At 33.2% G+C, this 16,509-nt stretch overlaps 1 protein-coding gene across 1 annotated transcript; it reads right to left on the bottom strand.

Moving 5' to 3' along the window:
- Positions 1–6,889: 6,889 nt before the first annotated feature.
- On the bottom strand, positions 6,890–14,576 carry LOC110723752 (GLABRA2 expression modulator-like). The gene is made up of 4 exons (XM_021903123.1): positions 13,873–14,576; positions 13,682–13,783; positions 9,731–10,002; positions 6,890–7,656 (listed from the first exon to the last, which is right to left on the bottom strand). Exons 1-4 carry the CDS (start codon positions 14,426–14,428, stop codon positions 7,468–7,470), a joined length of 1,119 nt encoding a protein of 372 aa, XP_021758815.1. The 5' UTR covers positions 14,429–14,576; the 3' UTR covers positions 6,890–7,467.
- Positions 14,577–16,509: the final 1,933 nt, after the last annotated feature.

The following is a 16,509-nucleotide window of genomic DNA, read 5'->3' as shown; positions in this document are numbered from 1 at the left end:
GTTGGTACTTGGTAGTAACCCTTTCTCTTCTTTATCTTTAGTAGAGGTTCCAACTTTTGTTTTATTTTAGTACGAATCCTCCATTTTCTTAAATTCTACTACCTCCGTTGCATTTTATGTGCAATGATTAGACATTTTTTCTCTCTATTTTTATGTCAAATCATTGCAAATAATATGTAACGGGGGTAGCATATACTTTCTACTTTCATTTTTTTTTTATTCAAATTTTATTCACTTTTATTTTATTTCTTTTATGACAATATATTTGCACTATTAATAACTATTCCACTCTTAGACTCAATAATATTTGATAAATCTCTTACTCGCTATCTCTTTCTGAAAATTATTATATACACTCGACCACTAGGGTATGTATAATATGCACATAAATTTATCTTCTGCTCAGGTAATACCTTGCATCGGCCGGATATATAATAAGAATTCATATATTCCTCTCTAAAGGCAAAAAAACACTCGCATGCATAGCTCGAATTTTCACTTTTCCTTGATTGGTTTATATATCTATAATAATGAGTTATGGTCTGTTCTGATTGACTAAAATGAGTTGAACTGAGCTGAACTGAACTTAACTTAACTTAACTTATTGGAGCTGAAATGAACTAAACTGAATTAAATATTTTACGAGAGGAGATTAAGATAAGAATTTAATTGAACTGAACTAAACTTATTAGAGCTGAAATATCAATTATTCATTTTGATACGTGATTACACCGATGATATCCTTTTTTTTGTAAAAAAAAAATACTAGCTCAAGGAATTACCTAAAATTGAGATGAACTTTGGACAAAAGCGAAACTATCACTACTTCACTTGAGGTAAACATTACGACGAAAATCTAGGGTATGATCCGTTGAAAAGACATTCACGCGTGCAACTACAAGTTTTTGGGTTTTTTTTTTAAAGGATTTGTGGGTGGGGGACGACGTTAATTTAATTGCGCTTTATAAGTTATGGAATAATTGGATTCTCCTTATTTTGATTCAATAAAGCAATGATTAATATTAGTACACAAATCCAACCAAATTACCATAAAATCAAAAAGGATGGGAGATAAAAAAATAAATAATAAAATAAAATAATAAAAAAAAAAATCGATGCCCTGTCAATGTCTCTATTGGTAGGTGTAGGGTCATTGCTAGTGAAAACCTTTAAATATCCATAAAATTATCATTATTAGTATTACTGTGTTATATTATTACAATATTACTATATTTTTTGAAACAATACAATATTACTATATTTGATTCTGAAAGTTTGACTTACTTACTATTTATGTAGTAAAAATAAAATAACTTTATTTATAGTTTATGATTTATACGAAAAAATAAATAAATAAAGTAAATGAAGTGTGTGGGAATATTATTAGATTCGTCTTAGTATAACATTTAATCTACTCTTGAAAATTGTTTAAATTTAGAAAATCATGATAAAAACACGCGCAAAAACACCGATTTGCGCATGTTTTTGTCATGAATTCCTAACTTTATACATTTACCAAGAGTAAATTCAATGCTTATATATAGCCCTAAGGGCTATGTATAGCATTACCCATCTATTAAATACCAGATTTTTATAATTTCCACTTATACATAATTAAAGTATTAATTAATACTTAATAGTAAAAAAAATGTGCGAGAAAAACCGCGTAAATTTTAAGTGGTCGAATTGAACTTTCATGAAAGGAGGGGTTATTATCATAATCATTACTATTATTGTTATTAATATTATTTCCATTTCTGCCGCCTAAGAACATAAAATAATTAATTAAATTAATGTGCTATTTTTGAACACCAAAGCAATCAATGCAAAAGGTTATTTGTATCATACTCTATATGTTTGAGCCATATTTGGAAATTTGTTGATCATAGTATAAAGATTGACATGGTCTTCCTAGGGTTCGCTTATAGTACAAGGCTATTGAATAATTACACTGATGAGGCTAGAATGCACATGAATGTCGAATAGTGTATCATCATTTTTATGTACCTTTTGTTTGTTAAAGTGAAATGTAGTTTATTTATGATTGTGTCTTCTTTTAGAGCACTCACAACCATGAACAAAATATTTACTCATGGGCATATTTTGTGAGCAAAAAATATGCTCATCACCCACAATAGTGAGCAAATCCAAAAATGCAAGAAAAAGCCCATGGGCATAAATGAAAATGCCCAAAGTATGGGCATTTTAATTGATGAACAGTGCTGGAAGTGGGGCCCACATGTTGCAAATAAGCTTAAAAAAATTTGGCTGCCAGACCATCAAAACGACGCGTTTTGGGCTAGCAGCCTTAATGGTGCTGGCCAAAACGCGCCGTTTTGACGTAAAAAAAAATAAATAAATAAAACCGGCTACTGTTCGCGTCAGTAAGCCAGCCAATAGGCGCGCGACACGTGGCGTACTGCAGGAGCTTGGCCAATGAAAAAATTAGCCGTTTTACAACGGTAATATTGTTTGTAATGCATTTTCTGAAAAATATTTTTGGTAAAAAAAAAAAAAAAAATTACCAACGGTCATAAAATTAAATTCTCTAAAAATAGACATGCATTTTGATATATTTTGATATATTTTGGAAATCACTTAAAATCCTCCACTTTTTTATTTTCTTAAGCATTTTAAATTTGTTGAAGAGCATTTTTGTTGCAATACACCCATATTGAGGTAATTTTTTTTTTATTTTTCTTATTATTTAAATTCAGTTATGTAATAAAATTAGTATATATGTGATTTTTTGAAAAAAAAAATATTGTATGCCATGTTGTTTAATTGCATTATGTAATTGAAGAAAGTTGTTGATATGTTCTCCATACATTACTAAATTTGTAGTAAAAAAAGTGTTGCATTTATTGGTTACTTTTTTTTTTTTCTAATATTAAGTTATGTATTAAAATTAGTATATGTGTGTTTTTTTGAAAAAAAAAATATTATATGCCATGTTTACTTAATTGAAAAACCCAATTGAAGAAAGTTGTTGATATTTTCTCCATACATTACTAAATTTGTAGTAAAAAAAGTGTTGCATTTATTTGATATATTTGCTTTTTTTTCTAATATATAAATTTAGTTATGTATTAAAATTATTATATGTGTGTTTTTTTTGAAAAAAAAATATTGAAAACCATGTTGTTTAATTGCATTATGTAATTGAAGAAAGTTGTTGATATTTTCTCCATACATTACTAAATTTGTAGTTGAAGATGAGCGCCACAACTACACTCGAGCCGAAGTTCTGAGAGCCTTCTACGAAGAAGAGCAACAAGAATCAACACCAGCATCAACATCTACAACGCCACCGTTTGAATTCAACGTAGGCCGACCTACCAACTTTGACTTCAATGCATTTCTACAGCGAAAAGCTACCCTCCGTGACAGAGAAATTCATCTATCTCTGAAACGTGATTTAGTCGAACATATTTGGCAACGATACGGGCCACGTAATTAGGGAGAAATTAGACGACTTAAATAAAGCCAAGTACTATGACATAGCTACTTTTCCTTACGCAGTCGAGTTATTTTTTAGTTGTTGTTAAGTTTAATTACGCATGACGTTGCAAATGTAATTGGTTTCTAGTATTGTACTGCTTTTATAATAAATAAAAACATTTAACAAATTTTGAGCTTTTTTTTACAATTTTTTTATATACCGTACTTAATTTTACGACAAATTTTAACGATAAAAAGACAAAAATAAAAAAATAAATAAAAATGTTAAATTTGGAGTAACATTGTTAAAATATAAATGAAATAAATAAATAAAGAAGTGTTGTGTAGGAGAGAGAAAGTAATGGTGGGGTATTGAAAAAGTAAGAGAGAGAGAGTGGTGGGTGGGCATTTTTTTTGCTCACCATTGGGAGAGGAAATGTGAAAAAAAATTGGCCATGAGCAAAAATAATTTGTTGAGAGAGAAAGTGGGTAGAGAGAGAGTGGGTGAGCATTTTTTTTGCTCACCATTGAGAGTGGTCTTAGTAGAAAGGTTTTTAACATTTATTTTGTCAATTACAAGTATAATATACTCCATACTTAAGTAGAGTATGTTCTCTACATGTGAAATAAAGTGAAATTATTTGGTACATTAAGAGTTTTTCACAGACTAATGAATAGATCTAGTCGAATTTGAATTACTCTGGTTTGGTCAAATTTGGCTTGCGTCTTTCTTAGTTTAGTCTTGTCTTGCTTGACTAGAAGACTTAAATGATGTTAGTAGTCATAGGTATAACTCTTATACGAGTAAACTCTTTGGTTTGTTTTCTTTCAATAAAAGTGATGAAAATGTCATTGTCCATCTTATGCTAACTTAGTTTCATTGAGTAGTAAACAATGATAATATTCATAATAACAGAAATTTTCTTGTATGTATTGTGTTTTAATATGTCTTAAATTTGTTAAGCAATAATTGGATCTCTATCTTGATAATGCTCAAATTAAATTAATTTTCTTTGTCATTAACCTGACCTAAATTTGTTTACTCTGTATATACTAGAAAGAATATTATTAAAAACTTTATCTTTCCTATATGTGAACATATTAATATGGAGTATATTACAAGTAAACCACGGTACATAATCTGTGTGTGCTCTTTAATGCTCATTGTTAATCTTTCTTACATCCGTTATAACATATTGAAAGATAGTTTTAGGAAAATAGAACATTTGCACAATAGTACACTTTCACCCCTTAAATAAAATACATGGCACATAGCTTATTATTCTAAAATTAAGATCATAGCAAATATATTAGTAGTACTTGTAATTGATTGCTTCTTCAAAATCCAAGAAAAATCAACTTAAAGAGGTACCACTAACAGTTTTGTACACGTGCAACAGGATTGATACAATGAAACTTGAAAGCCATCTATAACTATGTTTAGTTGGTTGAAGAAATGAAATTAACATTATTGGGGGGACACAAATCATTTGAAGAGCTTAAACCAATAATATGAAAATATAACATTATTCAAACATAATGATGAAATTGATCCGAAAAAAACGTACCTAAACACTATGGTAAAATCATTGTTAGAATCTAATAATGTTAACTAAGTCACAAATCATGCTTATTAGTTAAGTAATCCACTGTCGGCAGGGAATATTAATCAAGATAAAGGCAGCATGAAGATGAATTAAGTCTTTGGTCTTTATAATTAGTTTTCCTTTTTATGTTAATTTTGGTGTAACTAATTATTTAGGACTTAGATAGTTAGATTCAGTGATTAGACATAATATGTGATTATGATTGGATTTATGAAAATGACTGTTTTGATTAATAGCATTATCGAATTTTTGTAGTTTATAATATATATGACCCCCCAACCGGCCTACCTCAAGACGGCAGATGTCATTCAATTTAACTAAGACTATTGCAAAACAAACTATTATTCGTACCACATTCATCTAAATTCCTTCTCTAATAAAGATAGTACAAGTGACACTCACTACGTAGTATCTCACATGGTGTAGTTGTACCTAGTTACAAAGACTTAGGGCCCGTTCTCATAGACTGAACTGAACTGAGCTGAGCTGAGATGAAATGAATATTTTATAAGAGAAGGAAATTAGGAGCTAAACTGAACTGAACTGAACTGAATTGAATTGAATTGAAAATAAGCGTATGAGAACATACCCTTACTCATCGCGGTCTCCGTTACACACTAGTTGTGTATTTATAAGAGAATAGGTGAAGTAATTCACTAAGCTACAAGGTGAAACAAATCAACCAATCAAATGAATTATACTTATATATAGGGCTTAATCTCGTTTTGGAGCATATAGTAGAGAGATATAAGACTAAACATATAACTTACTAAAACAAAGAAACGAACGATCCAAAATTTTTTAGTTGTATTATAACGAATTCATATAATACATTGAGCTCTTATGCTTAATATCAATCCCCATGATGTCAAATTAACTAACTTAATTAGTTGTTTAAGTCTGTTTTTTTTTTTTAATCAAATACAAGATCAAATTCTTTCCGTATGTATGACCTTTACACTTTGTTTGGATAGGAAGAAATGGATGGAAAAGAAGAGAAGAGAAATGGAGGGGGGGCAAAATCTCTTGTTTGGATAAAAGATTGGGGGAAGGAAGGGGAAGGAGAGGGAGGGATCCATTTTCCCTCTCTCTATAATAACCATAATCTCTCCAAAATTGGAGAGATTTGGAAGGAAAATGAAGCTCACATCCCCCTCCCTTTCTTTTCCCTTCCCTTCCTCCATTTTCCCTCCCCTTCTTTTCCTTCCTTCTTTGCTATCCAAACAATGCGTTAGGATCTTCATGTCAACAATATGTCAATTTCAAGAGAATCCGAATGAACTTGTAGATGCAAAACCTACTCATGTATAAATTATTAAATTACAGAGAATTGTATTGTGTATATGTAAATTAAAATCTTTGAAATTGATTTAATTAATATCTTTAAGTTGATAATCAGTGCAAAAAACAATGTTCATGATAGTACGATTGATTGAGAAAAAACTATTTGGTTATCCTAGTGGGTTATTTATACATTGGGTATATATAGCAATGTTCATGAGATTGATAGCTCCCCAAATATCGGGCTCTAGTCAAACTCATTGGCCCATTTGTACAATCTACATCGATTCCAAAGAATTCAATGTCTACAAGTCGATAGTACTCTACTCTATTTATTACCAAACAAACTTATTGTAACTTAACCAATTGACCTACAACTGACCGTCAACCCCGCCCTCCGGACAAGGAAAAGTGCTATATTGTCCCTTCATTCCAGCTCAATTACGAATTATTACTAGTATTATTGCTAATACTCGTAAAATTGATGATCATATGCGACTAATACGAGAACAGTCAATTTTTGCATATATTTGTAAACAAAATGAGGTAATTTTAAAATCTATACAAATTTTCACAATCACATTACATCTGATGTACGAAGTTTTATTTTGAAACATAGTCTGTAGGTAGCAAAGGAAATAAGCGATTCCACCATAGAGCAGTTAAATTTCTATTAATCACAACTTTGGGGCAGCGAAGTTCGAGAACTTGGGTTGGCATGCCTCATGGCTCATACAAGTACTAAAGTAAATTTCCTTGAGGCATGCCAATTCAAGCTCTAAAGCTTTTTCACAGCCAGTCAGGCACCAAAACATATGCAGTAGTTAAAAAAACGCTATTCATACTACTATAGCCAGGTAAGTTGCACAGTGCAAAATTACAACCATCTGGTCTCGAACAAGTATATATAGTTAATAGATTTTCTATCCTCCCAAAAGAATCACATAAACTACTAAATCGTCAAACCTATGATCACGAGCATAAGAAAATATTAATGAGACCGGAGAAGGGTACGGTCACTTATCTGGACATGTCTCTTAATGCTCTTCCAGCAGTGCAGGGCATAGATAACAAGATTTATAGGCAACTTGAAGCACGTCTTAAAATGTCAAGAGGCTTCTTCATCAAGAAGGGAGTCTCATACAGATTGCATATCCCTGGATTGCAAAGCTCCTTGAAGAATGTTCACAGCATTATCATAATCTAAGAAACCCATGTACCAAAATTCATGGTTGTCAACAGAAATTATCTGGATATATTTCTCAGCTGTATTTACCCGGCTTGAAGAAGGATTAACTGCTTTAAGCTGATGCAATGGAATGATTACCTGTTCAATTAAAGACAAGAGTACTGCTGTAAGAATCAACAAACACTTGAACTGGTTAACATGATATAATCAGAAAGATGGCTTTTATGACCTTTCAGATACGCCATGCCAACAAAACATACAAGTATATCAAAGAGTGCGCAATCTAAACCACTCCAATACACTACAACCAGAAAATCATTTTCCCATACCTAGTATAAACTATCTATTTGAAATTTACACAGAGAATCAGAAGTGCCTAATGAAAACATATGGTCGTCGCTAACCTCTTGAGTAATAAGAGGACAAATAAATGAGTTTCCCACCTAAACGAGATGCGGGGGTCATATATATACAGCCCCTGCAAGTTACAGTGAGGCAGTAATGCATTGCTCCTGCAGCTTCACAATGAGCAAAGGAAATTTATTGAGCAATTTTCTATTTAGTACATCATAACCCAAAGGTGGAAATCCTGGAATACTAGGTAATTCTTTCAACTCCATTGGCGATGGATTGGTTACTAAAACAATCATTTAGAAGTAAAGGTAGCCATATCTTGACAAATTTAATAACAAAGTAGAACATAGCGGATCCTTGGCTCCTCAGTTGCTGATTTAGTTCATGAACATACTAAGTAGACAAACCTCAAAATAGACAGACCTGATTCCAGCCCTCTGCAGCCTAAAGGGGTGCCAATCAGTCTCTCGTCAGAACATCAGAAAATAACAGAATCTTTTTTTTTTCCTCCGCTACTGGTGTTAATTTCTATATAAACCGTCATTTCACACCAACCAAACCTTTAACAGCAAGTTTATTTTAAAGACCAGAACTAAAGCCAACCTTGACCAGTAGGAGTTTTCAATAATCTACGAATATCTATCAACAAATTTCATCTCTTGACAATAATTGCAGAAACTCTATTGGATCATAAAAATTAGGTTTTTTTTTTTTTTTCCTTTACAAACTCCAATACAAAACAGCGATTACTTTAGATAATACACCATTAATCCATTATTGAATGCATTATTATTAATACTCCTCTAAGACAGCCGATCAATGACCAACGAAATCAGTCATCCCCTGGCCATGGAGTAAAAAAAACCCATTTAAGGGGTTAGTGAGAGGAGAATGAGGTATGAGCAAACACAGGAATACAAGAGCCTTGATAAGGTTCCAGAATTTTTGTGTTATCCCTCTTTAATTAACCCCAAAAAGGGATTCACCCCCCCCCCATGAGCTATGACCAAAGGGTAGACCAATTCCCCTTGTCATCAATGGAAATGCTTTGCAATATTTGTTCCTTATTTCCAACTTATATTTATCTTTTCAATACTTAGAGGAGCTTTTGTTTGCAACCCCAAAGCAACAGTTATTACTTACTTCGTAAGAAGGATGTAAGGAATGTAACATACTATCCTAAATTGACATCACCAAAGTCTAAATTAAATAAAAGTACACCTTAATTACTAACTTACTATTGATGCTCGTGTATTACAAGACTACAGTATTCGAAGGTCAAGAAATATATCCAATCCCGAAGGAAATCATCATAGAACTAAGACAGGGAGGAAACAACTCATGTTCATATAGTTTTGGACAAGCTGAAGTTTGAAAGGAGTAATAAACATCAGAGTCAGCATCTTCACTAATATCCTTGATTATATCAAAGTCATGAACGGCATATCAGAGGATGTTTTCCTAATCAAAAGTATGAAGGATGCTTCAAGCATAATGCCATAATGTAGCACAACCTCCACTTGCCTCGTAGCACATTCTAACAAAATGCACTCTCATAAAGAGAATTCACTTTTGACTTCACATAAGAAAAAAAAAGTCCCCAACAAAATGGAAAGATCTTAAATTAAAAGTCAAACAAATTAGAACCCTTAAGAGAGAGAGAGAGAGGGGTAGGTAATAAGCCAAAGTGCCAACGTTAATGAATTAGCAGGTTCTACCAACCGACCTGCCTTTCACTTCTATTCTTTATCATTATTAATTATTTCCACCCCTTGAAATGAAAAAAAAAAATAATAAAAATAAAAGAGACTCAATATAGATATTTCATCAGCCATATAGCCTATACAATTGTTCTTACCTTATAGTAACTCCATTCATTCTGATCACCATTTTTGTAAGGAAGAGGATTATCACTACAAAAGGCAAGCTTGGCTGTAGATACATATAATGTTCCCATCACCGGGCCTGCTGATGTAGACAAGTAACATGCATAACAATCCTGAACCTGCTCCTCAGGAACTGTGTCAAACGTTTGACGAAAGATTTTTTCGTAACCTCCCTCAGCTAGAACTTTAGTGCTGTGTACAATTCTTCCAATGGCAGCATCAGCAAAACTAGGACTTGTTTTTACTACCAAAAAGCACACAGAAAAATATGTCAACTGATAAAACTGGTATTTTTAATAAGCCACGAGCATTTAGCATTTAGAATATTAGAATATGAAATAGAAAAGGAAAGTGTACCAACTTGCACCAAAACCTTTGATTGCAAGAAAGTACCTTCAGCATATTGCTTTTAACCACTGGATTCACATCACAGGCATCAAAATCAATCTCAAAAGTGTGCAACGAGCCCGCAGCCACCTCCTGTGACTCTGGTGTACGGCAGGAGGCCACGAGGACAGTCACAGCAGCAGAGCAATTCACCCACTACTCAAACAACAACACAAGCAGCAAGTAGCAGGGCTCCCTTGGATTTATTGCTTAATTTGTTTTATTCCCTTATGTATGGCACTAAAAGACAAGTAGTAGTATTTGTAGCCCTAAAGGCCTGTGGCCAGCTATGTAATAGAATCTAGCAGTATAAATAGAGAGAGAATAGGAAGAAGGCAGTAGCCAGAAAATTGTATTGAGTATTTGGAGAGTTATGGCCTGAAGCCATAGTTACATTTCGCAAGCTCGACGCTTTATCTATCAAAATTACAACCTTTCTCCTCTATTATTCTTGTTGAGCCACCGCGTTCATTCCAAAGTGGGAGCCATATCTTTATGAAATCAATTTCGTGAGTCTACTCCCAATTCATTAATTCAATGAGGATAGGCTTTTCTTTCATAACAAAGCCTCACAATTAAATGAATCAACCCCTCATCCCCCCCCCCAAAAAAAAAAAAAAAAAAAAAAAAAAGAGGAAATGGAAATAGTATGCCTAAATTTCAATCCGACATGTAAATCCCACATAAGAGTTTCAAAAGGAAGAAAATTGTGTGTTCTTATCACAACCGGGCAAGCAACAGCTATCCCAGAATCTAAATTTCACTGTCCAACTTCCATACCGTTTAAGCTTCTACTTACTTTTTACTGGAATCCTTTTTTTTACAAACTAGCTGCTCAGTGCTCACTATATATCTTCTCTCCTTGTCACTATTTCACCAAATAGCTAGGTTTGCTCAAAAATAAAAGACCATAAACCAAAAAATGTGGAAACCATACCGTCTAAATTCTCTCCTTGTCACTATTATCACCAAATAACTAAGTTTGCTTAAAAGTAAAAGACCATAACCAAGATATGTGGAAAGTTGGAAGGCATTGTAAGATTGCTTTCTCCAATTACTATCCATGTGACCAAATGACTTATCAGCAACTCCTCCTTGGCTCCTTTAATCACCATATGAAACATTTCAAACCCCAATCTGCCTATCCTATACATTAAATTCAATTCCTAAAGAAGTAACACATGAAAGTCCAAGAGTGAAAAAGGACAAGCAAATCAGAGTAGGCATAATCTGCGCTTTCAATTCAACATGTAGTTCTCATACATATCACATTTGATCGGCTTATCGCTGCTCCACTGTTTTCAGAGGAAGCACTGTGATATTATGTAAGGCAAAGATAAAAAAAAATTCAGCTCTAATGACATCCCATTCTAAAGCAAAAGCAAACAAGCAAACAGCTGCATTGCACTTATAGCCAATACAAAGGCCAGCCTGAGCAATACCACATAGTGCATACAGGCATAACCTCAATGCTATACATTGAAAATTAAACTCCGCTAGTGTAACTCATCAAAACTATATCTGCAAAAGCAGCTATACATTGAAAATATTCCACTAAGAAAGCACATAGACAATGGAGTCAGGTACTGTGTACATGTAAATTAGACTAAACCAGTACGCAGTATAGCGCTAATAGAAGACAGAAAGGCCTGTCACTCTACCTGTGGTCCAATATGCCATGCATAATCAGACCTGAACAGGGAATGTTGAAGGTATAAGAGAGCTTCTGCAGACTCATTCTCAGCCAATATTCATTATCTTTCCAATACTAATCCCTGACTAGCTGAGACTAGTAGTAAAGATCCGAAATCCTGACTAGCCAAGACTAGTAGTGTAAATTCCAAATTATCCAAATCAGTAGATATATATCTAGAAATTTAAAAGAAAAAGCCCAAAATAGCATACTTTGAAATTGCCTATGGTTGCCTTAAGGTTATTATTTCTATACCTTACAACTCAAAACAACATGCTAATGCCATGAAGATGAAATCCAGCAGCCTGTTAGCATTTCTCTTTCCTCTCCCATTTTTCTTCTGCCCAGTGTTTTCTTACCTTATTACTCACCACCTCCTCCCTTTTCTCTTTCCTTCATCAACCACCGCCATTGACTCATCAAGTAAACATTTCTATTGAATACAGTAAAACTAAGTTGTTCTCACATCTCACATCTATATAATCTTCAGTAAATGGACATCTCCCATGGCATCTTACTTCTAGAACTTTATTCTTGATCTTATACCACACGAAAAGGTGTACATCCTATCTAGAATGTGTACTTCACTAACAATTAGCATTATGGCTTCTCAAGGTATCACATTCAGCTTCCAAATACAATCTTCTTGAAACCTTATTAGATCTTAGCAAACATGTCTATAGGGATCTCCCTTCACTTTTAAAGGTGTGTTGCAAATCACATAGATTTTTTAATGATCCGCTCTATTCAAAGCAAATTAACTAGTACCTCTTTTCTTCTATATACCCAAATATTAAACTCAAAGTAGGCAATTCCTTCTCATCTAGTTTCATAAAACAATTTGTCTAGTGGTTCATCCTCTTTGCATCTCCTTTGGCACAATCCATCACTTTCCATACCAGAGACTAATAACTTTGGCATATCTTTGAAATCTCAAGAATTGGCATGAAATGCTTAGAATTCACTTATTTGCCCACATAAATTCGTCTCTCCTATTGGTAATTTTATTTATTTATTATTATTTTTTTTTTTGGGGGGGGGGGGGGGGGGGGGAGGGGGGGGGGGGAGGGGGGGGGGATGGATTTTAAGTTGACTTGGCAAACATCTCGACACCAAAACTTTCTTAGTAAGCAGGCATACTGAAGTAACTTGGCTACAAGTCAAAATTCAAAACAACATACAATTTTTTTGAGTTTTTGTTTTAAGAAAATATCTCCATGCTAAAGCACTTCCTATGGTAATTAACATTTGTGCGCTTTCAACAAGGAGAGAGCTCAACTAAGGATGATATTATTTTAACCTCTAGATCTCCAGAATTTATAAATAACTACAGCCTTATTGATATTGTCCCTGATACATATGCCACAAATAATAAAATAAAGATAGATGAAGAATAAAGAGTATTCCCAATTGTAGATTTCCCTACATCACAAATTCACAACAAAGCCAAAAAGTTCTTATTCACATGAGAAGTATGATTACTGCACTGAACCCAAACTATATGCAAACAACGAAAAAAAAAAATCCCAAATTGTCACGTCACTAACCAAACAAGCCAATCAATCCTACAGGAAGAAATTTTCTTTCTTGATCCATGTACAACATCAAATCATTGCATATAATGTCAAATTAAGAATACGAAGCATCAATCTACTACATTATATTGAAGAACCATGCAAATGATGTAATCACTTCACCCTAGAATAATGATGAATTTACCGACATTTCAATCAATTGCAGCCTAAAATAATGATAATTTACTGACAATTCACAAAAAGAAGCGACTAATTTAACAAAATTAATAAACAAAAATCCAGAAAAAAGGGTAAGAAATGAATCATACAATGCTGCCAGGTATTGCCGGCGTAATCCTCAGCTTTTTTAGCAGCTTCCTTGACATTCTTCCCCCATCTTCCCAACACATTCTTCATCGTATCCATCTTTTCTGTTCCCCAAATTCAAATCAAAATCAAAACCAAAATCGTATAATATATAGTTTTTCATATCCTCAAAATTCAATCAAAATAGCAATACCTTTAAAAGTGGGTTCAGATGAGAGAGAAGGAGAAGACGAATGCGAGATGTAAGGGCTAGATCCACGAGAAGAGTGAGAATTGGGCGAAGAATCAGGTTCAATTGAAGGTGTATAAGTCGATTCAGACACCAATTGTTCGCTCCACTTAACCGATTTGGCCGCCTTGGATTTACCCTCCGGCGATCCGGTGACGTCAAGAGTGACGTCATTTTCCGGCGACTTTTTGGGTTCGTCTTTGAGATCAACCTCGTGATGCAACACTACCTCGTCTAAGGGAACGGAGTGAGTCGCATCGGCGGCGAGTTTACTGTCTTCCATGGCGGCAAATTGAAGATTTGGGGATCGGAAAACGGTGATTTTGTTGATTTGTAGGGAAAAAAAGGGAGGGTGTTGGAATGAAGGAGAAATGAGAAGAGAGTGGAATTCAACTTTTTTTTTTAGCCGTGATTGTCTTTTTGAATTTTCTTTCTCGTTCAAATACCAACGACAAATGTCATTACTTTTCCAATTATTTTGCTTTACCCACTTTACTAATACGAGTAAATATTTTTTCATTCAAATATGTTTGAATAATTATATACGGAGTACTTCATTCTTTATAAAATACTCAACATTCATTTATAAAAAAAAATAATAAATAAAAATAAATAATATTTGTAGTGCATCTTGTGTGTGGCTAGCCACACCATGTAGCCACTGATTCGGTAACCCCTTGTAATACTTACCAAGTAACCCTTATTATACCGATGAAGTAACCCTTGTAAAACTGAACGAGTAATCCCTATAATACTAACAAAGTAACCTTCATAATGGATGGTCACACCATGTGGCCAGCCACATATAAAACTTTGTGAAATACTTGTAGTTTTTGTACTCCATAATATTTTCATTTTTTAAGAGTTGTGAACTTTGTAACTTTTTATGAATGATCAACTAGTTTAATTTAATAAAGGCTTGAGGAGGGATGCTCAAAACGTGAAATTAAATCTCGTTTACATCACTTGTCCTTACGACGACGTAAGTCTCCACCAATATGCATCATGTCTTGTTAAAAGATGTAAAAAGATAAGATGAGCCATCACATATTCGCATGCTTTATTTTAGTTAGTCCTCCTTAAATGCATTAGCAAAACTAGTACTTCCTCATACATTGTAATAGTTATCATCTTAGGAAATTTCACAAGTATTGTGACATTATCATATTTCACATTTTTTTCCCCTCTATCTCCTCGTAACATTGGTCTCTTTCTTAATTTCTCTCTATGCCTCTCCTCTTCTTGACTTCTGCGTTATCTTTTGTTATTGTTCATAGCATGTGCGTCATCTCTACCAGAGGGCGGATCCAAGAGAGGCTGGGATGGGCCATGGCCTCCCCCTTAGCTCAAGATAAATATAAAATTTTGCTTTTAAAGTATTAAGTTTTAGTGTAGAGAGCTTGGTTTTTGCCATGTGATAGTGGACAATAGGTAAAGAGTTCAAATCTTGCAACTAACATTTTGTTGTTTATTTATTTATTTATTGTTTATAGTAAATGAAATCAATTAACTTAATAATAGTTACGAAATTACACATACATAGATATGATGTTGGCCCCCTCACTTATAAATTTTGGTTCCGCCACTGATATTTATGTCTCTTCTCTCAATATTAGGGCATCGAAGTAAGGTCTTGTTTATTTCAAATTAATTTTACTTATTTAAAAAATAATATAATAAGTTCATATCATCGTTTTATGTGCAGTTAAGGTCTTGTTTAGTTAAACTTATTTTTAATTATTTAAAAAATAATATAATAAGTTCATATCATCGTTTTACGTGCAGTTTTTTATCGCTTAATATCTTTAATTTCGTAATGAAAAAAAATATAAAATGACATATTAATAAAACACACATTATTAAGAATCTAGCAAGACCCCACTTAATATATACTCCCTTCGTCCCTAAATTACATTCCTGTTTTATTTATTATGTGAGGAATAAATGGTAGAAATAGAAATGTAATTTAGGGACGGAGGGAGTACATATATAAACTTAAGGTCAAAGTTTGATCAATCATATAAGAAAATTAAGGTAAATTAAACAAGCCTTAATATTGAGCAATCCCTAAATAAATAAAATTCTTAAAATTAACACCTTTTTCTTATTTTTATTTTTTTTATTATTATTTTCTTCTTTTCAAGTAGACATTAAAAGTCATTCCAAGAAATTTGTCACCCAATTGTCTCACAATCACAATACATAATATAAATAAAGCAATCTAAGCATGGTAATCCATGAAGTCATGAATTTTTTTGAGTCTTGAAACTTGAAGCAATAACTCATGGCCCAATTGTTGGCTTGTTGCTGTCTTTAAATCACACACGAAGGCCCACTATTATAAAACATGGGTCCAATGAGTCCAAATTAATGGGCCCAAGTAAATGCTAGCAGACCATGTTCAGGGGGCAAAGAGTTTGTGTTTCTTTTTCATGTTTGATTTTGTTTATAATTCTGTTAGGATATAATCATATAAACTGCTATAAAATCACAATTCTAATGATATTATGCCCCAGCTTGTTAGTTGTTATATGGGTTAATCCTTGGGGCTTAAGAACCCGCCGTAGTCATTGAAGATATCTTGCAATCAACCCTGAACAA

The sequence above is a fragment of the Chenopodium quinoa genome, unplaced genomic scaffold, assembly GCF_001683475.1.
Source record: "Chenopodium quinoa cultivar QQ74 unplaced genomic scaffold, ASM168347v1, whole genome shotgun sequence".
In the NCBI taxonomy this organism is placed as follows: Eukaryota; Viridiplantae; Streptophyta; class Magnoliopsida; order Caryophyllales; family Amaranthaceae; genus Chenopodium; species Chenopodium quinoa.
This window is presented reverse-complemented; position numbering and strand designations above follow the sequence as displayed.

Bases quoted from the DNA above. Each gene is read 5' to 3' on its own strand.
- LOC110723752 (XM_021903123.1), bottom strand. From the start codon at position 14,428: ATGAAAAAATATTTACTCGTATTAGTAAAGTGGGTAAAGCAAAATAAT. The intron at 13,784-13,872 runs GTATTGCTATTT...TTTGGGGAACAG, and splicing joins ATCTGAACCCACTTTTAAAG to AAAAGATGGATACGATGAAG. The intron at 10,003-13,681 runs GTATGATTCATT...GCTTTTTGGTAG, and splicing joins CGGCAATACCTGGCAGCATT to TAAAAACAAGTCCTAGTTTT.